Raw genomic sequence first — 24,283 nt, 5'->3', positions numbered from 1 at the left:
TGCGGTATTGTTAGAAAAACCACGAAATAAATATATTTTGATTATGTTTTGTTTTTATAAAAAAACAGAAAGTTTCACCGGTTCGCCTATTTGCCCAGTCCCTGTGATCTTTTATTATTGCCCAGTCCCTGTGATCAGTTATTAATTAAAAGAATTAGCTTTGCATTATTGGCAATAAATGTTGTAGTAAATGTAATAGGCACAAATGCAGTACTTATTTACACTAATTTACACAAAAATCCCCACTATGCAAGATATTCTGACAACAGAAATAAATACATTGATCCGTAAAATAACTTCTCCTCCAATAAGCGAAAAAAAAACGTATAACATATGAGTCGCCGCACTTCAGTGCGACGCCAATTATATGATATTTGTTTTGATTGTAAGTGTAACTGTTTTAGAATATTTATTGATAAAACTTAAGTATATTTTTGGTTCTTAGCAGAAAGTGGTACGGAGTTTAATAGGCAGTATGAATACTCTTTAATTGGCAATGCAAATCTATTGCAGACTCATGTACATGTAAGTAAACAAAAGTATATTCAAAATCATTTGGGTCGAATTCCAGATGGCTCAAACTTTTGTTCTCGTTCCACGCGAGTTTGAGCCATTGGGTTTCCACTCTACCTACACGGATTAATGTTTTTTGTTATACGAATGAACAGTGTTTTTTTGGATGAAATATTCGGCGTTATTCGGCCCCATTCCCCCATCTCTAGAGTATATATTTTTCCCCCAAATATTTGAAAATTCCCCTCTCATAAGTGTAATTCAATTTTAATCAATACGTCATCTAAATATGTCTTTCGTTCATATTTGTTTACTATAATTTTCCTGAACTTCCGCATCCACGTGTTTACTTTCTTTTAGCCTTTACTTCTTTACCGCACACCGTACTTAGTTACCTATCACGACTTTCGCTTAACGACATCTACAGCAAACCGCACGTATTCCACCATGTCATAACAGCAAAAGCTATCGGAAAAAAATTGACAAAAAAATCTGTTTTAACTTTAAAAAAAAAGGTATTTTGTTTAAACAAGCACAACTTAGTCTTCTTCAATTGCGGCAGTGAAACGCCAGAAACTTTGAAGTCAGGTCAAGAGAGTGAGTTAAAACAGGTTGATATTATTTCTAACTTTGTGGTATTGATGAAACGTCTATAAAACATCTGTAATAAGACTTGGTGAAGAGGAGGTCACCAGAATAATTGACAAATTCGCAGAAAAGCCAAGAAATGTTGAACTTTGAACATGAACATAACATGTTGATGAAAAAGAAGTTGGAATAATGTTTTTCTCTCTATGTATGGTGAATTATAGTGTTAAAACTTGATTTTGTACTGTTACTTGCTAAGCATTAAAATTTTCCCTTTTTCCCCTTTTACGCGCAAATTTTCCTCCCCTCCCCCCCCTGAAAAACAACACTGATGAACAACATATGGATATAACACATAATAGAACAAGGGACAAAATTGTCACAAAACCAGGTTTTCATTGTGAAAAAAAAATCTGATAAAGGGAGAAAACTCAAACTGAACTTTTGAAATGAACAAACAAAATTAACCCCCTTTGTAAGTTTGTTTTAAAAAAAAATCTATTTTTAGTCGTGGCGACCTTGACATTGGAGATATTGACGTAATTCTTTCGTGCGACACACCGTCCCATGATGGTGAACAAATGTGCCAAATGATTGTAAAATCTCACAATGAATGACATAGTAATGGCCAGGACAAGCTCATTTATGGCCATTTTTTACCTTTGAACTCAAAGTGTGACCTTGCCCTTGGAGATATCGACGTAATTATTTCGCGCGACACACCGTCCAATGATGGTGAACAAATGTGCCAAATGATTTTAAAATCTGACAATGAACGACATAGTTATGGCCCGGACAAGCTTGTTCCGCCCGCCCGCCAGCCCGCCAGCCAGCCAGCCCGCCCGCATTCGCCAATCTAATAACCAGTTTTTTCCTTCGGAAAACCTGGTTAATAAGGAAAGTCAATAGTGTGTTTTTAGATTGACCTACTTTGCTTTTGCAGACATATAATATATGCATAAATTCCGTGAAATCACAATCCACTGCCTCCTCGAATCCAGCGGGATGAGATGCCCCATACACCACCCCTTCTTAAAAAAACACTCCTACTTAAATTTTAATGAAACCCTTGTATACAGTAACATGTAGGTGAAAATATTGGAAATATTTATTGTCTTAATATATGTCTCTAATAAAGAACAATACCGTCTAAATGACCATTGAAAGAGGTTTTTCTTCTTAATATTGAGCCAATTCAGCACTTTACATTAATGGAGCCTGAAAAAAGCTGGACAAATACCAGTATTTTAACAAGACAATAAATCCTAGGATTTTACCTTTTTAAATATTACTCTTCATTAAGGTTATAAATCAGCTTTTTTCATTTCTCATGGAATGTAAGACATTAAATAAGAAGCATGATTAAAAAACATTTAACCCCCAAACTTGCAGCAAAGTTGTCCTTATGATTTTGACAATTGATATCTTAAAGGGCTCTCACTAGACACTTGTTTCACCATTGCGCCATTTTTCATACTACATGTATGAATCAGTTATGTAACAAGTAGAATAGTTCAACTTTTGCAGTTAAAATCAAATGCATATATTCATCTTAATATTAAAATAAAATTCCTTAACATTATCATTAACATCTGGGTGAATAGAGGAAGTCCTTAAACTACAATGTAGTAAATTAGTGTCATAGACCCATTTTAATCTCTGATCATATAATATTTATCAAAACACTTGAGATCGGGTGATACAAATTATTGTAATTTAATTACTATAGTAAGTGCCTGATAACTGATATCTGAATATTTTACAAAGTAAGATATTCCACAGCAATTTTCAACTTTAAGTGTCTTGAGGTAACTTTAAAATATATATCTCTTCAAAACTAGAAATGTGTCTAAAGGACTCGCGTACGCCCGCTATATTTCACTGGACAAAAAAACAAGTGTTTGTACCATCTTGATACAATGATCATTTGTGACAATTTATTAAAAAATCCCATCAGAAATAAGGAAGTTCTGGGCCAGACAATAAAATGTTATATATGCTATGTTATGCTTTATACATGTAAGAAATTAGCAAAAACTTCCAGATCTATAATGACCTTCATCTTGAAACTAGCGATATTGTTGACGCACGTGACACGTCTTCTTGATATGATGGTTAAGTCACAGTGTGCCGATTTATTTTGAAATCCCTTCATGAATGACCAATGTGTGTACTTTGATAACATACATATAAAAAACATGAAAGAAAACAGTGTCCAATGACACCTTCACCTAGAAGTGAGCAACATGGTATTGCACTATGGAACGCCATTACTGACTTCATATGACTGTTGTCGTTGTTTGCAGAACATTAATCATTATTTTCAGTGGAATATACATTATGCGTTGTGCAATGATTTACGTTCGGTACATTCGTCATTTTATGCAGTAGTTAAAGCATTACGCGAAGTAGTAACAACATTATGTTCTTCCCAATCTTTTTGACGTTCTGTACATTCAACATTATGTGTAGTAGTTTTATCATTATGTGCTGTGCAAACGTCTTTACGTTTGGTACATTCGTCATAACGTGCAGCAGTTACATCATTATGTGCAGTAGTAACAACATTACATGCTGTGCAAACTTCTTTTCGTTCGGTACATTCATCATTTTTTATGTGTAGTAGTTAAATCATTATGCGCTGTGCAAACGTCTTTACGTTCGGTACATTCCTCATTACGTGCAGCAGTTACATCATTATGTGCAGTAGTAACAACATTACGTGCTGTGCAAACTTCTTTATGTTCGGTACATTCAACATTATGTGTAGTAGTTTTATCATTATGCGCTGTGCAAACGTCTTTACGTTCGGTACATTCGCCATTACGTGCAGCAGTTACATCATTATGTGCAGTAGTAACAACATTACGTGTTGTGCAAACTTTTTTCTGTTCGGTACATTCGTCATTATGTGTAGTAGTTTTATCATTATGCGCTGTGCAAACGTCTTTACGTTCGGTACATTCGCCATTACGTGCAGCAGTTACATCATTATGTGCAGTAGTAACAACATTACGTGCTGTGCAAAATTCTTTATGTTCGGTACATTCAACATTATGTGTAGGACGGAAAGAAGTTTGCACAGCACGTAGCGTTGTTACTACTGCACATAATGATGTTACTGCTGCACGTAATGACGAATGTACCGAACGTAAAGACGTATTGCACGCCACATTTCATCTTTATGTGATGATAAATTCTTCAATTTATTTTAAAATCCCCTCAAGCAAAACCACTTTATGAGCCAGAAATGATCAGTTCATGTACTTTGACTTAATACAGATACAGACTATGGCAAAACTCTGTGCCCTACATGACCTTGACTGTGTTTTTTTTCGTTAGAATTTGAAACCGGTTGATGTTTCGGACCTCAACAATTTCCAATTAAAAGTTTACAAAATAAAACAAAGAGATAATTTAAATCCCAGGTGAACAAAAGTCAGTCCAGTTTCTTTACCTTGTGTGCCATGTACTTGTACAGGTAGACACCGCCCACCACCCCAGTGGCCAATACCAGGAGCGCCATGAGTACCAAGAAGACATTCACGATGGTTCTTGTTTTACGAGTTGTGTGATAGTCCACATTCAGCTGGCGTACACCAACCTCCCTGGCGCCTTCTGGGTGCTAACAAAAATCAAAGAAAACTCATTTAGTATCAGCAAACAAAACAAAACAAGTAAATTTGTTGAATTGATATCCCCCGCCATTATACTTCTGGACATAAGTTTTCTGGACAGATGGACAACGCCAACGTGCATCCTCCTCTTTTCCATATATATATATACTCATATATATACTCATACCAAGTATCAATGCAGGGCCCTCAATCTATCAAATCTGCCGCTGAATTTCGGCGGCAGTCCCCCACCTGAAAAGTATACTTTTTTCCCCTTTTGAGGGGAAAAATTCCCCCCCCCCAAAAAAAAAAAAAAATTATAGAAAGATGTGTCTCATGATTATTATATCTCAATTCTATTTCAATTTAATCTTGCCAAACATACTAAATTATGAAAAATGCAATGAATATAGTGCAAACATGTACAAATGTAATAATGAGAGAGTAAGTAAAATAATCCCCCAAAAGGGGAAACGCCGTGAAAATTCCCCCTCCTAAGGGCTGCGGACCCCTTCCCCCAAAGTAGTGTGAGGGCGCTGCAATGAAATCCGTCGAAGCACTTCCAAGATATGGCTCCGGACACACAAAAACAGCATTTTTTCAAGATACTAAGGGCCATAACTCCGTTATTATCTGATGGTGTGCAATGCCATTTGGCGTGCATCATCCTCTTATCCATATATATATATATACTCATATCAAGTTTCAATGAAATCCGTCAAAGCACTTCCAAGATGTGGCTCCGGACACACACAAAAAGCATTTTTTCAAGATACAAAGGGCTATAACTCGGTTATTATCCGATGGTGTACAATGCCAATTGGCGTGCATCATCCACTCATCCATATATATTCTCATACAAAGTTTTAAGGAAATCCCCCAAAGCACTTCCAAGATATGGCTCAAGACTCAAAAGTGCCAGACGGAAGGACGGACGGACAATGCCAAAACAATATCCCTACGAATATGGCGGGGTATAACTAGTTTAATGCATTAGCATGAAGTGTTCTTCAAGCCTGTGCAGTCTGCACAGACTAATAAGGTACAATACTTTCTGCTTTAATGGCATTTTTATTTCAAAGGAAATATAGTCTCCTTTAAACAAAAGTCAACTTTAGACAAAAAGTGTTGTCATTAACCCTTTGCATGCTGGGAAATTTGTTGTCTGCTAAAATGTCGTCTGCTGAATTTCTAAAATTAGCATTTTCTTCAATTTTTTTCAAAGAATATTATCAGAATAGCAAAAAGTTTGAATCCTGATGAGTCGCCACGTTCTGTGGCGTCTCATCTGGATCCAAACTGTTTGCAAAGGCCTTCAAAATTCGGTTCCGGCACTGAAAGGGTTAGGCCCAGTTGTCTAGGAATGAGGCTCATATTATGTTTGCAACGACATTTAAGAATGGGTGCTCAGTTTCAACTGTGAAACAGGACTTTTCCCAATCATGTCTTGATTTTTCGCTCTCGAAACTTGTAATTTAGGCTACTGTGCAACCTTTGTTGTACATTTTTACCATGAGCCCACTAGCTATTGCACAATTTTGCGTGATTAACAATTTCTTCTATATTATGTTCATATAGGAAAAACATTTCCATTCCCACCCTGATTTTTCCCGAATTGAAGGTACAACTTTCACAAATCAGAGAAAAATATAAAGAAAGAACCTTTAATTACAATGTATTGACAATGTTGTTTTTTTCACTTTTGTATTATCCAATAACAGTCTGGGGATCAAAGTGTAGTCAGTTACAGTATACTGCTTGGAAAAGTAAATCTTAGCAATCGTTTCCATTACAATTTATTTTTTTCTTATATTTATAATTACATGTCAGAATGGGAACCAAATGAATTGTTGTTTTTTTCTCAAGTGTCAACAGAATGGAAAAACATTTAACATTTATGGTATCACAAACCCTTGGGGATGCAAAATTTTATCTTGGTTAAAGGTTTCATTATTGATTTAAGATGAAATTGTCAGAAATGATGCTGATTCTGAAATATTACTGCAACATGGTATTCTCGCGGTACGTTTTAAGAATATTCATTTGTGTCTTCATATTTCAGATAAATGATTTAAAAGACAAACATATTTAATTGAATTATCCAATGAAGTAAGGTCTAATTAAATTGCCTGTTTATGACAAAAACACATAGATTTTAACCCTTTCAGTGCGGGAACCGAATTTTAAAGGCCTTTGCAAACAGTTTGGATCCAGATGAGACGCCACAGAACGTGGCGTCTCATCAGGATCCAAACTGTTTGCTATTCTGATAGTATTCTTTGAAAAAAATAGAAGAAAATGCTAATTTTAGAAATTCTGCAGACGACATTTTAGCAGACGACAAATTTCCCAGCATGCAAAGGGTTAACTGCGTTAGCATAAACACAACTGTCCGCTATTGATGATTGTTGTTTATTTTTTCATCGGATTAATCTGCGGTAAATAGGTTAAACAAGCACTCAAATCATATTAAACATGAATAAACAGCGATCTGACATACTATTCAAAGTAACAAACAATAACATATATAACAATTTAAATACATGGAATTCAAGACATTAAATAAAATAAACAAGAGATTGCCAAGCAATATGGTCCCCTACCGGCTCCACCATTGTCAGAAATTCCACTATTGTCAGATTTTTTTTTGCTTTAAAAAAAAAATGTGTTGCCATAGCAACCAGAATTTTTGACGGAACAAAATGAAATGACGTGCATAACAGGGACTACCCTAGGCCTTAAAAATAGGGAGAAGTGACTTCTCCTTTTTTCCGAAACAGGGAGAAGTTTCGGAAATCAAGGAGACGTTTGTGCGAACAATATCAAAAACAAAACATGTTCATTTCACAACATTTATTATTTCTATCATTATTCTATGCTTATTTGTAAAAAACTATAAATTCTCATTGAAATATACTTTATCATGACACATTTAAGTCATTTAACACATTTAAGTAATTAAAGATATGTTCCGCTAGCACCTTTCATCACATTTATCTTCATTATATTACCATCATCCCTATGACTGCTTTTGTAATGTCCATATTGCCATCCATCAATGTTTCAAGTTTCATGAAAAATTATGAAGAACTGTTAAAGTTATCGCAGGATCCAGAAAACCACCAGTTTCAGCAGTATTTCTAGTCTATTTGTTGCCATAGCAACCAGAATTTTTGACGTAGGAACAAAATGAAATGACGTGCATAATGTCCATATTGCCATCTATCCATGTTTCAAGTTTCATGAAAAAATATTAAGAACTTGTAAAGTTATCGCAGGAACCAGAAAAGTGTGACGGACAGACTGACTGAAGGAGCGCAAACCATAAGTCCCCTCCGGTGAAACCGGTAGGGGACAATAAAACAGTTATTTAGAAGCACTGTCTGAATTTTTCCTTAAAACAATCAATTATTAAACTTTGAAAAATCAAATATTGTTTAAGTCTGAGTTTTAAGACATTTTATTAATAAAAATCGATCCATGCTTGCAGCGAGAGATGTTTTCTGTCAGATTTGACAAGTAGGTCACGCAGGTTTGTTTATAGACAAAATTGAGAAGGCTCTGATGAAACACCGCAAGTAACATGTAAGCTCGAGTAATCATTGTTGGCTCGGGTATTACTACTACTTAAATGTACCCTGGGTACAGAAATATACTGAAACGTACATGTACCCGGGAATTCTAACGCAAAATTGGTCGTTGTTGGCTAATTTTTATAATTAATTATGTTCATATTTATGTCAATATTTTGTTAAATGAACTCTATATTAACGAAACTCCTACCAAAAAGCATGTTGAGGCAGGTTTTGTTCAAAGAAAATTTTGTTTCGTGTTCCAAAGCATGTTTTACGACATCAGATTTTGGGCGGGAATAAACCTCTGGTACAGTCAGGGCCCTTGATTGGCACTTTTTACCGCCAAATATCGGCGGCTTCCCCCATGAAAAAAGTATACTTTTCCCTCCTATTTCAGCTATAAATTCGCCCTCCAAAAAAAACACAAAAAAACGATTTTTTTTTTTTTAAAACTTTTTTACCTATGTTGCCAGCTGGTATTGTGCTACTAACCTTTGATTAAATGTATATTTATGTAGATTACATTAAAATTTAGCAATTTTAAGTGTTGAATGGTTGGTGAAAAGATCTTCTAAAATTCCCCTTTTCGCCCAAAACAACGCAAAATTCCCCCATCTAAGGGCACCGGCCCCCATCCCCCAACGTGTAGCAAGGGCCCTGACAGTCTTAATTGGCCCAGTACATGTTAGAATAGCTCGATTGGTCATTGTAGGCTCTGGTTCTACTTACATGTACCCCAGGTACTCTTCATTATACTTACATGTACCCCGGGTACGGTGAATATACTAAAACGTACCAGGGAATTTTATCGCTAAATCGGACGTCGTCGGCTTTTTTAACATTATGTTCACATTTATGTCAATTTTCTGTTAAATGGCCTCTATATTACCGAAACTTATACTCATAAAGCATGTTGACGCAGTATTTTTTAAAAGAGAAGTTTGTTATAAAAAACATTCTTTCTGTTAAACTTTCCAGAACTCCTCGATTAAGATAAACAATAACGTTTTACGGTAAATGGTAGCGCGTTTTGCTACATCGGATTTTGGGCTGGAATACAACTCTAGTAGAGACTAATATCGATTGGGTATGTTTTGAGTATATTTACCGTACCCGGGGTACATTTAAGTATACTCAAGAGTACCCGGGGTACCTGTAAGTATAGCTTAGAGTATCCGGGGTACAATTAAGTAGTATACTGCAACACGGTTGACTCGCAGTACTTAAGGAATATTCACTTGCGTCTAGAAACCCTCTTCATATATCACATAAACGTTAAAAAGGACAATTATATTTAACTTAACTTTTTTGGACAATTGCCTTTTTATGACGAAAATCCTCTAAAATTAACTGCCGTAGACACGAATCCAACACCACTTTCCGCCATTGCTGTTTATTTTTTCGCCTGGTAGATTCGCGGTTAATAGGTTAAACAGCACCAATATTAAATTTAACATGAATATCAAAGATCCGACATATCATTTGAAAAAACAATCAATAACATATAAAACAATTTAAATATATGGAATTTAAGACATCAAATAAAATAAATACAGTACACTCCACGCGTTTTCCCCAATTTCCCTCCATACTCCGCGGGTTTCGACCTGGAGGGAGATTAAGAAAATCCCGCTATACGCGGCGTTTGCATGATTTTGGACGCGGCGGTTAACGATCGGCAAAACTGATAAACCGACGCGGCGGCCCTCGGCGTTGGCAACGCGGGGGAAACTCCGCGTTTTACGAGATAACGATCAATTTAATTTTGTTTGACTTCCTGATTTTCAAATAAAATTACATTTATTACAAGTACATACATGTACATGTAGTATAATATTTAAAATTAAAAAAAACAACCAAGATAGATCGATCCCGACGTGGTTGTAGAAGTAGTTGTGGTTGTATAGAAAACTCGTTGATTTACGACACACAAAACGTCGTCTTTTAACTAATACTTACCAATTAATATAAACACAGTTTGCAACATTGTTTTTATTTTGATAATTTAATCCAAAGTTTTCATGTTAGCAGGTGATTTTCTATAATGAACATGTATACAAATGACCAAGGACCCTAAAAATCTCGCAAATCTGTGTGAATTGACAGTTTGACGTAATCAAAGAAAAGCCGCTTCCTGTCTAAAGGCATAATTTACTCAAGTAAACATTCAACGAATGCGTAAGGAATGGTTTTAATTGTCGGAACAAAGTCTATTCTCTGCTCGCTAATGCATTGATTTTCTCTTTGTTTGTAGGTTATTCCATTGATTGCTAAAAGGTGGTAACTATTGAGTTGATTATTGCATTTAATATTCACAGTTGTATTCTTGTTGCGTCGACATTCTAAACAATGTTTACCAGTAATTATGGACCAAATCGGCAGAGTGACATTCACACATGTTAATCCCTTTTGTCAAAACACCGAATACAGCAGTCTACACAATAGGTCAGTAGACAAGCTTTGCGTGTTTTCATAACGTCAAACACTTAAAATCCAGTTCCGCCCAGATGTCTTCTGTAATCAGTTTACAGTACAATTAGTGTTAAAATAATTACTCTACTAAAATACCGTAACGATAAAGATTCGGCGTGTTCGATTTGAAATTATTTTAGAGGAAATATCAACTTATTCGCGATATAATTTCGTTAATAAATACCAAAGAAACTTTTAACCGAAATCAACAATGTTCTCTGCGCTACAAAGTTTGTATCAAAAAAATCAATACACGCACGCTTTGCAGGAGTACACATTGTACCTTGACCTTGTACATTGCAGCATAATTTTCGCGCGCTTTTGTCGGGAAATATACATGACTGTATATTGGAAGCATTTGTAAACGTCGTGTTAACAATTAAAAATCGTAGTGTGTTTCGGATTACTAATTATTATTCTCATTTGGAAATTTTACGGAACATTTATTCTTGTGTCGTATGTGTTATGATTTAAATATTAATTTGTCAAATGTATTATATTAGACTAATTCATATTGTAGACGTACCTGTGAATTAAAAAACATATTTTTTATACGTATTAATTTTCTATACAATTATCTTTTTATACATGTACTACAGTATTTAAACAATTTATTATAACAATGTTTTTATTTTTTGGCATGCCCAGTAGCACACTGCTAACGCGGCGTTGCGTGGCGATCACTGATAAGAACGGAAGGTGTCTGCATTTACCGACTAGCCTAAAGTAATACACGCCGCGGGAATTAGCGAACGCGGCGTAACGCCGAGCGTTTTATCGAGTTCACCTCGCTCTTCCAACGCCGCGTGAACACTCGCTAGCAGAAAAAACCCGCGGAGGGAGCGCGTTTTTGGGGGAAAACGCGTGGAGTGTACTGTAGCACAGTTAGTTTCAAGCACTGTAGTATTTCTTCATTATGACGATTAACTGAACTATAAAAATTCTAATATTGTTAAAGTCCGAGTTTTACGACATTTCATTACCAAAAGTAGATTCCAACCTGTAGCGAGAGATATTTTCCGTCAAATTGGACAAGTAGGTCACGCAGGTTTGTTTATAAACATAATCTAAAGGGAGCTAATGAAATACAGCGAGTCAACCCGACCCGCGAGTCAACTGGGTTTGAGTATACCCAAGCCGACAATGACAAATTGAGTGCTACTCGTGAAAACAAAACTTTTCACAACAAAATAAGTAAAATACAGTTAATAATTTCAAAGATGATTAAAACAAGAAAATTGAAGAATTGTGAAAATACTGAGCTCAGGCCGGGGATTGAACCCACGACCTCCAGAGTGGTAGTCCGACACTTTAACCACGTCGCTCAAGAGCTAGCCCAACAGCAAGGCTATTAGAAGTGACCTTACTTTTTACTACACTCCTCCCCCTTTTAATGATTCAAGGCCCAGACACGCCCGCTACAGCATGTCTTGCTACCGCATGGCCCTACCAGAAACCATTAAACAGCTCAGACCAACTCCCGCATTCACAGTACCTTTTTACCTCGTCACCATTATTGTGAAAATACTGAGCTCAGGCCGGGGATTGAACCCACGACAGGTTTGGCATATTGACCGGGCCAGCGGTCAATACCAGGTTAAAACCGATCAATACTGGTCATTACAGCTCAATTGAAAATTGTAGCAATTAAACATCACAAAGGAGCTTTTTCACATTAAATCAATAATTATTCTGTAATTGATTAACTTTTTTAAAAGTTATTTATTGTAAAAAAAATCTTTAAAGCTGTAAAAATTACTTCTTTAGTATTTATGGAAACGGCCTCAAATACATAAGGACTAAGGCAATATCTTTATCTCAGTGTATCACATCTGTTACTAAAGTATTATTACTGTTGTAGGTACCAAAGTATTCCACTTATCTATTGATATATCTATTTGATAAGCAGATGGACAAACAGAACTCTTGTGTTTTCTAGGGTCATAAATTTGGCCCCTAAGCCTTAATTGGTAATAAAATGCATGCAGTGTTATGTCTCTCATATTGACAATGAAACAAATCATCCCTTAAGCTATTTCATATCACTCACACAAAAGGAGATTACTTGCTATTAATTAAATAGTTACTTCTAACTTGTCTTCTTTCTGTATTAAGACTAAGAGGGTTTTTTTCCTTTCATATTTTAAAGTTCAATTGGTATTCAAATGAATAAGCAATCAAAGTTCTTGATTTTGACAATAAAAAATGTTTTCCAATTGTGGGTCTACTCTAGACTCTTCTTTTAAATTATTTTTTCTTTAAATAATTATTTCTTATTATGTTGTTTATTTTTATATTAATGGAAAATAAAAGATTTTTTGACTATTTTGTTTAAAAAGTATTTAAAGAAATCTATGCAAGAATACATGACAAGTAAGGGTTGTGTCAAAAAGGTGCCATTTAAGGCCCTATTATCAGTTTTGGATGCCCCAACCTGTAGAGGTCAGAATTGTAAGAAGACTGTGGGGACAGTGGGGCATGAGGAACAACTCATACACAGTAATTGAAAGGTTCTTGTTGAATCAAGCACAGAATTATCTGAGCATTAATAATTCATTAGAATTGAAAAAAAGTTCAATTGACCAGAAAAATCCAATTGACCAACTTTGACTAATTTGAAATTTTTTTAAAGATTGGCCTACAAATTGCATGAACAGGTATAAAATAGTGGGTATAAATAGCTTATGATATTATTGGCAACATGTCTTTTTAATTGATATTATCAATATTGTTTAATTAGGCATGGAATATTAATCAAAAATGGAGGTAAAGATAAATCGACCAGTATTGACCAGTAACGACCACTTCGGGAGTATTGACCGGGGCGGTTTTAACCGGTAAAAACCGCCGGTTAAAACCGGGGGCGGTCGATTGGTGCCAACCCTGACACATGACCTCCATAGTGGTAGTCAGACACTTAAACCACGTCGCTAAAGAGCTATCCCAACAGCAAGGCTGTTGGAGGTGACCTTACTTTTACTACACTCCTCCCCCTTTTAATATTTCAAGGCCCAGACACGCCCGCTACAGCATGTCTTGCTACCGCATTGCCCTACAAGAAACCATTAAACAGCTCAGACTGACTCCCGCATTCACAGTACTTTTTTTTGCCTCATCGCCATTATTGTGAAAATACTGAGCTCAGGCCGGGGATCGGACCCACGACCTCCAGAGTGGTAGTCTGACACTTTAACCACGTCGCTGAAGAGCTAGCTCTTTAGCGACGTGGTTAAAGTGTCTGACTATGTCTTAGCCTATGAAGTACAGTCAATCTTGTGGATGCGACCACTTGTATTAAGCGACCTTTGTCTTATGCGACGATTTTGAAATCCCACAGAGCTTTTTCGCTATATAATTATATTGTATTCAGCGACTTTTGTCTTATGCGACCAGTGACCGCTGATTTCTATGTATTTTGATGTCCAAATCTTGAATTAAGCGACCACTAGGAGGTAAAAGTGGTTAATGTACTGATCTTTCAGGGACAAATCTGTGTTAATTGCTTATCTAAGCCGATATGATGTACTGTTACACCGCTGCTTTGTTTTCACACCAACCATTATGATTATGCTTTGTCTCGTTGACCGGTTCTGACCGGTATTGTTGTAGACTGCATATCAATTTATTGAGTTCAATAATAGAGGAACGTTTTACGCACAGTCTACAGCTTAAAAAGTTTACTATGTTGAACGTTAAGAGACAACGCCGATTTTTCTCGAGTATAGATAACAGGTGCAGAAACAATGCACTGTACGCGACAAACATTTCCTGAGAAGTGCGGAAAATAAACTATTAATCGGCAACATCTGTCGAAATGCGTACATTACAAATTTGTAATTATGCTAATTAGTAGATATTTGTTAGCCAATCACACTGTTATTTACTTAATAAATTTTCCAATCAGGTCTGTTTGTTTGTTTCAATTGACGTGTTTTAATTTTTTGCAGCACATTATGTATATCATAATCGAGTCAGATTTCCTTAAGCGTACATGCAGAAATTAAAATGTCAAAACGAAAAGTGTTAACGTTGAACGAGAAAATTCGGGTTTTGGAATTGTCCAAGAGTAAAAGTGCATGTAAAATTGCAGATGAGTTTGGAGTCAGTAAAACTCAAATTCAGAACATTCTTAAGCGTAAAGCCGAGGTGCTTGAAGACGTGGAAAACTATGTGTCAGGTGAAAACAAACGCGAAAAATATTTCCTTGCCTATGTTGTTTTTGCAAATAAATTTGTACACATTTATAACATATGATAATTTATAATAAGTGAAAAAATAAAACACACCAGGGTTTTTTTCCCACTTTTTGGGAAGATAGCCCATGGCTTCAGAATTGGGAATTTTATCGGCACTTTCATGAAATTCGGAAAATAAATTCATTAGCCTTTTTTTCCACACGAAAAGTCCACTGATTAGGGAAATACTAAATTTGATATAACCCTTTATAATCATTCAAATTAAAAGAACAAAATCATATAATACTTTGTTAGATGTTATTGAATTAAAATTGAGATAAAATACACATTAGACTTCTTTCTAAAAAAAAAAAAAAAAAAATTTTTTTTTTGGGGGGGAAATTGGGAATTTTTTGCCACATTTTGGGAAAAAAGTTTACTTTTTGGGATTGGGAACATAGCCGAATTTCGGCTATAAAATCGGGCCAAAAAAACCCTGCACATTATAAGTAAAATATTGTTTATGTATTGTGTTTATATTCATTTTATTATAAAAAATAAAATCATTGTTGACAAAATAGATTATCCTTCATATAGTCGCGACTGAAACCCATTTTTTTATTTTTCTTAAATATGGTGATGTTGCATATCAAATGAAAGCTCCTGATAAGAGAAACACAAAACAGAAAGAATTTTCAAAATCCATTGAGTATAGCTGGAGATATCACATTTTGAATATTGCAAATTTTCGATTTTTTCTGCCAAATTTTCTGCCTATTTTTGTCTGCAGTAAACATCTCTTGTATCTCTTCACAAACTTACTTGTATGTTACATTTTAAGGAGGCATTGATAAAATAAAACTCCAAAATGAAACAATTTTGAAATTTTGCTAAAAATCTAAGCGTTGTTATGACACTGTATACATTATGATATAATTATGAAATAATCATAAAATTTTAGCCACCGAACAATGATCCTTTTATACAAATATTTTACCGCAATTCCATGGACATATAAAAATAAACATTATATTGATTGTGTATAATATTGCCTTTACATACACAGTAAATACAGAATATCGTTAAAATCAGATATTGTTATGCTTTCAAAATGATGTCCCCAGCGTGCATCTCTGCAGACAGCTTGGCCGTGTAGACTGCTTCATCGTGTTCATACACAACATTGAACCATTCGGGGAAGCCCAGTACCTGGAAAAGAAAATAACCATAGTTTTGTATATTGCATTTTATGTTGGATAATGTAAGCATTACCTTCAACATACACAACTTTTTATGCTCCCGAAGGATGGCATGTAATTGTAAAACTGTCCGTCAGTCGGTCCGTCTGTCTGTCCGTCAGTCAGTCTGTCCGTCCGGAAACTTAAACATTGGGCATAACTTTTGCAATATTAAAGATAGCAACTTCATATTTGGCATGCATATGTCTCATGGAGTTGCACATTTTGAGAGTTGAAAGGTCAAGGTCATCCTTCAAGGTCAAATATATGCCTTCAAAGCAGTGCAGAAGGGAGTATTGTGTTTCTCATTAACATATCTCTTGTTATACAATTTATAAATGTACAGTTACAATAATATACCTGCGAAATAACCTTTCCAGTGTACCATGTGAAGCCCGTCGGTGCATTTTCATCTGAAAATCTGTGTTCCACTGTTTTTGAAACTAGCCAATGTGGTTGCTCAGGGGATGGTGTGTTAAAGGACATTTTAACTAATTGTTTTACATTCTGTTTTAGTTCATTAGATGTTAAATTTTGCCTTTTGCCATTTATTAGTTTGCTAAATGCATAAACATTGCTGTCTGGCACAGACTGTTTGAAAACATTTTTTCTAAATCTTAATTGAACTTTAAGTGCATCTATTCTCTCTCTCTCTGATTCTATTTTACTCAATTCCTCCTCTATCTGTTCTTCATTTTGCCACAACCCATAAAATAGCATGTCGATGGTCTCCTTCTCTAATTTCTCTACTCTTCGTTTCTCTTGCTCTTCTTTCTTCCTGAAATCTTCCTGCTGTTTTTCAAGTCTGTTCTTTAAAATTTCTTCAGACCTCCTTTTGAATCTCTCTCTCTCCTTTTTCACTTCCGCTCTGCTTCTTTTAATAATGTCGTCCTTGTTTTCCTGTGCATCAAGCCACTCACTGGTTTTATTCACGCTAAATGCAATTTGTGCTTCAAGTGCCATTGTTGAAATATTTGGCTTAGTTTTTAAAATGTGATCAACGTAGCTGAAGACGCGTTCTGGAAATTTATTATGCTTGTCAACACTTTTTGTTTGCTCTTTGTTGATTTGTTCATGTGTTCCCCCAGGAAGATGATCTTTGTATTGGCGCCTGATAAGAATAACCAGTGAGGGCAGGACAACTCCAAGGATAATTCGCACATGGTTATCATCTGCAGACGGGGAAACTATTGCCTCGTACACTTTGTCCTTTTTCACAGGAACGTCTGGGAAAAGAGCCATTTCACCTTTCATGAAAGTATCCAAATCATTTTCCGCATGTTCAATATACTCTACCAGCCTTTGATAATGGGAGTTCATGTCGGAAATTGAAACATCCTTGTTTTCCATGACTCTCCACAATGGAGTTGTGATACATTTCGAAATTAAGCCAAGTGCTTTGCAACCACTAATATAAAAATCTGTTTTTAAATCACTCAAAACACTTTCCAAAAGTCCATTCAATGAACTACATTTTTCTAAATATTCAATCATGGTATTTTTCAAGAAAAAAATGTGACCAGCATTTGAGAATAATATATTAAATATGTTACCACGAAGAGGTTCTAATGGAAGAGATAAAAGATTGTTTTCTTTTAAGAAACTTGAAATGAATGTTTTATACCCTTGATGGCACCCACTTTTTTGATCACCTCGCCTAGCGAAAGCCTTACATGCCGTCATTATACATCGAACAGTTCCTGACTGACCTGCCTTTCTGAATATAGGATTATGTATGGGTGCATTCCCTTTAAAATAGTTTTGTTCCGTGTCATAAATAGCTTTCTGGGAAACATCAGCCATGTGAACAAGTGTATGGAGCCCACAAAAAAAATTGTTCATTCTTGAAAGTGCCTGCTGGCTTTCCTCACTCATCCTCTCATAGTTTTCAAACACTTTGGGGAGAATTTCTTCACGATACTGCTTCAACAGATCATTAAACTTTGTTTCAGTGCTTGCTCTGTCACTCATGGTGTTGCGAATGTTTGTTAAGATCTTTGCACTCGCCTCGCTGTTTTCTTCAATGCTGCTATCAATGTCGGCTAGGATTTTTTTGAAAGTCTCAAGTGAGTCGCTTGAAGACTTATTGGCCATTTCCCTTAATCCCAGCAATATATAATTGCCTTCCTCGTCCCTACTGGCAAATGCACCCCATTTTTGCCCATATTTTGACGCTTCATCGGTGTGCAATGTAGTGTTGGCCTTTTCAGACATGTCAGCAATATGCTGTCGGGCAATGATAGACCTTTCTAGAGACCAGTTACTGATAGTGCGAGGACATGGCAATTTGTTTGGTTTTTTATTTAGTAATTTGCAAACAGTGTTTATTACATTTGGAACATCCTCGCAAGAAACTTGAAAGTTCAACAAATCATACACGCAGTTATGTAGTTTGATATTATACGAATTTGATTGTTCATTAAAAATAATTGCTTCCTCTACAGCTTTCAAACTATCATTTTCAATGGAAAGCTCATCGATTTGTATTTTTAAATTTCTTATCTCACCGTCTTTCCTTTTTATTTCATCATTCAAACATTTTATATCATCTTTTGCATTTTTACATGTACAGGATGAAGCCACGTCATTGTCATTACAATCTAGTTTTAGAACTTTTTCCCTGTAATAGTTTTCTCTACATGTGGTTCCTTTCAAAGCTTTTTTTGAGATTTCAATTTTTTCAAGGCTTTTGTCAAGACTGCTATTTAGTTCATCATTTTTTTCTATAGTTTCCTCTAACTGTTCACTCAATTTCTTATTCTTTTCTGCAACACTGTTCAATTCACATGCAAGACTTTTAGCTACACTTTTATAAATCTCATTCTTGAAATCAATATTGTCAGATTTATAAAAAGGCAAGCTTCGATTCGACTCCAACTTACAAGAACCAGCATCTGTCATTGTAACTGGGTAATGGTATTTAGCGTTAAGAAACTCCTCTAGCTTTAATTTTCCTGCAACAGTTGATTTACTTTTATTTAAAGTCTGATACTTTTTGTTTATTGTTGCCACTTGAGACTGTAGGGTCTTATATGATGTGCTTGCCTTACATTTGCCAAGAAGATATTGACATGATGCCTCTAATGAATCACCTTTTATCATGTCAATTAAGGATCTATATGTTAATTCCTCCATGATTTGCTGAAAAAAAAAGAAATTATTGATTCAAAATACTTACTAGTAATGGAGGCGATGGGCATCAATGTCCACGTTATAGGCGCATGGGGTATTGAACACCGTGTCCACCTGGTCGAGCCAAAACACTGTCAACATCAAACTAAAAACAAATTGTAACAACAAATAAACAAACAAGTAATTGTCAAAGTTTACAAACAAATTACAGTGTTTATTAACAAAAAAATACATGCAAACAGTTATAAAATAATACTCTCTCAGGAAAAAAAATACATGCAAACAGTTACAAAAATAATACTCTCTCAGGTGACAATGTGTAGTATTTGTTTTATTTATTATCATTTTTATTTATTTTTTAATATTAATAGCAATCAATATTTTAATTTGACAAAATTACTATCAAAAATGACAAAGATGCCCTCTTGTAAGTCACTTACCTGATTTTATTTGTTAAACAATAGGATAACAGCGTGTAATTAAATGTGTGTTTACGTATCCGAATTTTGTTTACTATATTTATCGATTTCAGACATACTTCCGGTTTACGAAATCCGATTACTCATTCAGAAAATGAAAGCCGAAAAGATATTTCGCTGCATATTTGGGTCATGACCTTAATATTTTAAAGTAGAGAAATGATTGTTATTTCAAGTAATTCATTAAACTTACCCACGGAACAGTTGGAATTATTTGTATTTTAGTAAAAACCACCGACTGAGAGCAAATTTAATGATTAAACAAGGGTTAAAAGACAAATTTTACGAAGTTTTGTACATGGAACGCTGCGCAAGAATGTTGTTGTTCTATTTGCGTTAACTGCTTCACTACCCATAATCCTTTGCAAATCATGTGACAGTTTTTCCAAACAGTGCAAAGTGTTCAAAATGGCCGAAGCCGAATGCGCAAATGGAAATAACGAAAATTTAAATCGTCGTTTGCGGCGATAATTATCACATTCCTGCAATAAAAATGATAAAGCAACACAGTTTAATCACTTTTTATTTGAAAAAAATCAACAATAAATGGAATTGCGGTAAAATAACGTTAGATATTAATGGTTATTTCAACACACTATTTGCATTGTGACAGAAGCGAGAACAAGACGGCGGTCAAGTCAGTTCGGTCGCTACATATAGATTAAAATTGAGGGTAAGCATTCTTCCAGAATGGCCTTTTTTATTTAAAGACCATTTTATTAAGAGACCACTTTTGATTACTCCCTTGAGTGGTTTCTTAATACAAGATTGACTGTATGTCACGGTCTGAACTTGGTCAAGTAAGGGGAGAAGTTGTGAGGTGGCCCGGTTAGCTCAGTCGGGAGAGCACTCGCCCTGTAAGCGATGTGTCCCGGGTTTGAGTCCTGGACTGGCCGCACAATTTTCTCACCCTGTGACATTTGGTGACCAATGTGGGTCAGGGATTTTTTTTACTAAGAAAGTGACGGCGTCTTCCCCTACCAGAATTTTTCCCCTCAAAATACAATTTCCCCACCCAAAAAAATATCATTTTTCACCAAAATATAATATTTTCTCTCAAAGAAATTTGCACCATGTACAACGATCTTTCTCTCTCTCATCAGACGAACACAAAAAATCTGGGAATCCCAGTTATTCTAAATATAGCTCTTAAATAACGTTATGCATACATGCCATAATTTTTGAGACCAATTCCGGGACATTGAGTTAAATTGTCCGGGACTTTTGCCGATTTTCCGGGACATGTATAAAATGTAGCGATATTTATAGACATATGCATTTTTGGTACGTTTTTTTTTGTTTCGCATCGTTAATAGCAAAAGTTCGAAAGCCTATCCGAAATACACTTGACCTATTAACGTCAAATTAAACATTTCTACTTCCGTTACTAGATACAGGCCACGTGTTTTCAGTGTAAGCGTTCTAAACATAGATGGTGACGTCACTGCGTTATTGTTATTAAGACCGGTGTGTGTAACGCGTAGTTGTTGATACGCCTTTATTCATTTATAACATTTATATAATAAAAAAAATACAACAATACAGTACCGTAAGATCGTCAACTCAAATCAATTCACAATAGTTTTTTTAACGTTATGTTTACTGGGGGTTTAGAACAAGACAATAATAAACCTAGTGAGGATGACGTTTTTATATGCTTTCTTTTTTACTCAACTTCTTTGTCGGTTAAACGTGCGAACATAAACTGCTTTTAATTTTTTACTCAGCGATATTGGACTTAAGATGTGTGAACAACTATTCTTTGCCCTTACGCAGCGGGAAATAATGACGTAGTAGATTAAAGTCAATTTACAACCACATTAAACAATGCCGCCTTTTCGGTTTGACCGCGAACGTGAGACAATCGATATAATAACAGGACCCCTGTTAATTGATCGATTTTGACACGTAGCGTAGTCTGCCTATTCGGGTAGGCATTGTCATGGAGACGCTGCAGATATACACAGATTCGAGGTGCAGTTAAGCTTAAGATAAGGTACATGTATTTATGGATTTTGTAAATTCCGGGACATTTGACAGATTTCCGGGACAGCGGGACAAGTTCTTCATTTCCGGGACTGTCCCGGACAATCCGGGACGTATGGCATGCATGACGTTATGTAAACTGGGCAACTAATCGTAATAATCATGTGACTATTTAACTGGATACCGGTCTTGCGCGAGAAGGGTGTTTCGTCAATAAATTACCAGAAACCAGTCGAATTTTCATCCGGGCTATGTGCAAGCCAAGATATAAACGTGAAAACAGAAAAAAATGTCTCACAATTGGCGTTCTTACACAAACAAAATAAAACATTCGGAATTGGAAGATACTGAACGCATCGAGGCATTTTTTAAGAAAGAATCAACGAAAACCGTTATAACCCATCAGGATTCTGAGGTAATCAACATCGAACATTGTGAAAGTGAAAGTAGACAATCTGCAGCTGCTGCTCCTTTCCCTTCCAATACAGTAGCAGATCAAGATCGTCAACCCATTCATCATGAAATTGAAATCACAAAATTGACATCGTCCCCCGGCCCCAGTACAGAAATATAGTTGAAAACATTTCCCATAATTAGATCTACACCTGCAACTTAATTAAGGACTTTGACTTTAATACGTGTTAAATGTGTTTAAGAACAAAAAGGACGGAGACAAGCCTCTTTTGATGAGTTATAGACATTGAAATGAACAGTTTTTATTTTTTCCCCTAATATGTCTCTTTCGCACTCTTTTTTCCCCTTTCACCCAGCGTCCAGTGTCTTCCCCTTTCTCTAAAAAAAACCCCTGTGGGTCCGTGACTTTATCTGGGTATACTCATACGGAGGCCCATGGTTAATTATATATCACCCAGAATCCCTGTATTCGAGGACAAATACATATTCAAGTGGGGGTGTATTTCATGGTCTGAACTTGGTCTCGTAAGGGGAGCAGTTGTGTGGAGGCCCGGTTAGCTCAGTCGGGAGAGCACTCGCCCTGTAAGCGATGTATCCCGGGTTCGAGTCCTGGACTGGCCGCACAATTTTTTCACCCTGACCTGTGTCTGTGACAAGTATGAAACGGGAATTCTACATCAGTACATGTGTTAAAAAAACTTACCAATGGCACAATGACCTCATCAGCCTTTTTCTTTCCCACAAATTTTCCGTCTTTAGTGATTTTGATTATCGTCATCTTGATTTTATGCGAATGAGATGCACACAATTAACAAAATAAAGACTCTTGTTCTCTGTCGAATTCTACGAAACTACATCAGTCGTCCTTCTTTTTTGTTTATTTTTGTTCCGGTTTCAGTGACGTATACAAATATAGAATTTTAATTTAACAAAAAACATAATCCTTATTTTGTGTTTATACAAATATTTAATGTGTTATCTAAGCGAAAATTGTTGATGTAATGAAATTTGATTAAATTATTTTATATCTGAACCGAATGCATGTTTTTAATTAAAATTATTCGGGTTTCAAAATACTGATCTTTTCGTACAAATGTGATCCTAAAGTTGTATATTCATAACGTTGTAATGCTCTGCGTAACAACAAATGTGTGCAGATCTTTTAAGCAGCGTGTATCTTTGAAAAGGTAATGTCATGTTATGAAAGTGTGCTAATCGATTCGGTTTTATTATTTCTGTTTCTTGCAATCGAATTGCATTCAAAACAATAACGTTTTATGTTGAAATTATGTTACATAACAAAGCGCTATTCGTGGTTACACAACACCATATTGTAATCACATAGAAATTATAATCCACTGTGTCAATATGCCTCTCCGCATATTTTGTTGGTTTCACGTGCGGTGTTCATCAGAAGTTAAGTAGTCCTTTTGATTGTTAATTTTACAGTTTTTTTTAAACGTGTTATTAATTGCAGGAAAGGGTCATTTTCACAGATTTTTGTATGTTTTAAAGATTGTTATTGAATCCTTTAACTGGATAACATCGGAACTAATGAGTTCCATAAAAAAGATCCACACCTGGGCTTGAACCACTAACCCTTTTGAGTATAAATTTATCACTGAAACCACTTTGCAATCTGTGCTGATATGAGGTTTCTTGTATTTGATACTTTATTTAAGAAATCCCCGTGATGTCACAACATGTAAGGATAACGAAAGCACTTTTCAAATTATACAATCCTTTCGCGTTTGTAACTCTTTATAATTTTCAGGTTTTTTAAGCATTAAAAGATGAATATAATTTATATTTTAGAGATTAACAAATGTTCAGTCTCACTGTTTCCTTGTAAAAAACATAACCACAACGAAAATGTGTAAATCTGAAATATTTTTTTTAATTGTGCCTATTTATCAAAACGTGAAAATTTCCTTTAAGTACCAATTATAGTGTTATGGGGTGAGGCAAAATTTGTTAACAAGGGCAATTTACGTTTTAAGTTTCTTATCTATTTTATCCTAGCCCTGTTTATCAATTTTAGATAGTCAATAGTGCAGAGACTTATTCAATTTTTCATGCGCCCGGTAGGATTGC

General features: G+C 35.4%; 2 protein-coding genes across 7 annotated transcripts in view; one reads left to right on the top strand and one right to left on the bottom strand.

Annotated features, from left to right (window-relative positions):
- LOC127834729 (integral membrane protein 2C-like) overlaps positions 1–23,099 on the bottom strand; it is a 50,372-nt gene extending 27,273 nt beyond the window's left edge. Inside the window, exons 1-2 of the mRNA XM_052360759.1 lie at positions 22,893–23,099; positions 4,559–4,726 (exon numbers count right to left, since the gene is read on the bottom strand). Of these exons, the coding sequence (XP_052216719.1) occupies positions 4,559–4,726; positions 22,893–22,967 (243 nt within the window). The 5' untranslated portion in view covers positions 22,968–23,099. The remainder of the gene's footprint in view (positions 1–4,558; positions 4,727–22,892) is intronic.
- A 114-nt stretch (positions 23,100–23,213) lies between these two features.
- The window catches only part of LOC127834725 (deoxyribodipyrimidine photo-lyase-like), a 137,685-nt gene continuing 136,615 nt past the window's right edge, over positions 23,214–24,283 (top strand). For all 6 annotated transcript variants that reach the window (XR_008028090.1, XR_008028088.1, XR_008028086.1 and 3 more), the window contains exon 1: positions 23,214–23,376. Coding sequence is in view for 1 of the 6 variants with exons in the window: in XM_052360751.1 (XP_052216711.1) it covers positions 23,318–23,376 (59 nt within the window). In the remaining 5 variants the exon portion in view is untranslated. The remainder of the gene's footprint in view (positions 23,377–24,283) is intronic.

The sequence above is a fragment of the Dreissena polymorpha genome, chromosome 6 (assembly GCF_020536995.1).
Source record: "Dreissena polymorpha isolate Duluth1 chromosome 6, UMN_Dpol_1.0, whole genome shotgun sequence".
Lineage (NCBI taxonomy): Eukaryota > Metazoa > Mollusca > Bivalvia > Myida > Dreissenidae > Dreissena > Dreissena polymorpha.
The sequence above is the reverse complement of the archived record's forward strand: the minus strand, read 5'-3'. Positions and strand labels throughout refer to the sequence as shown.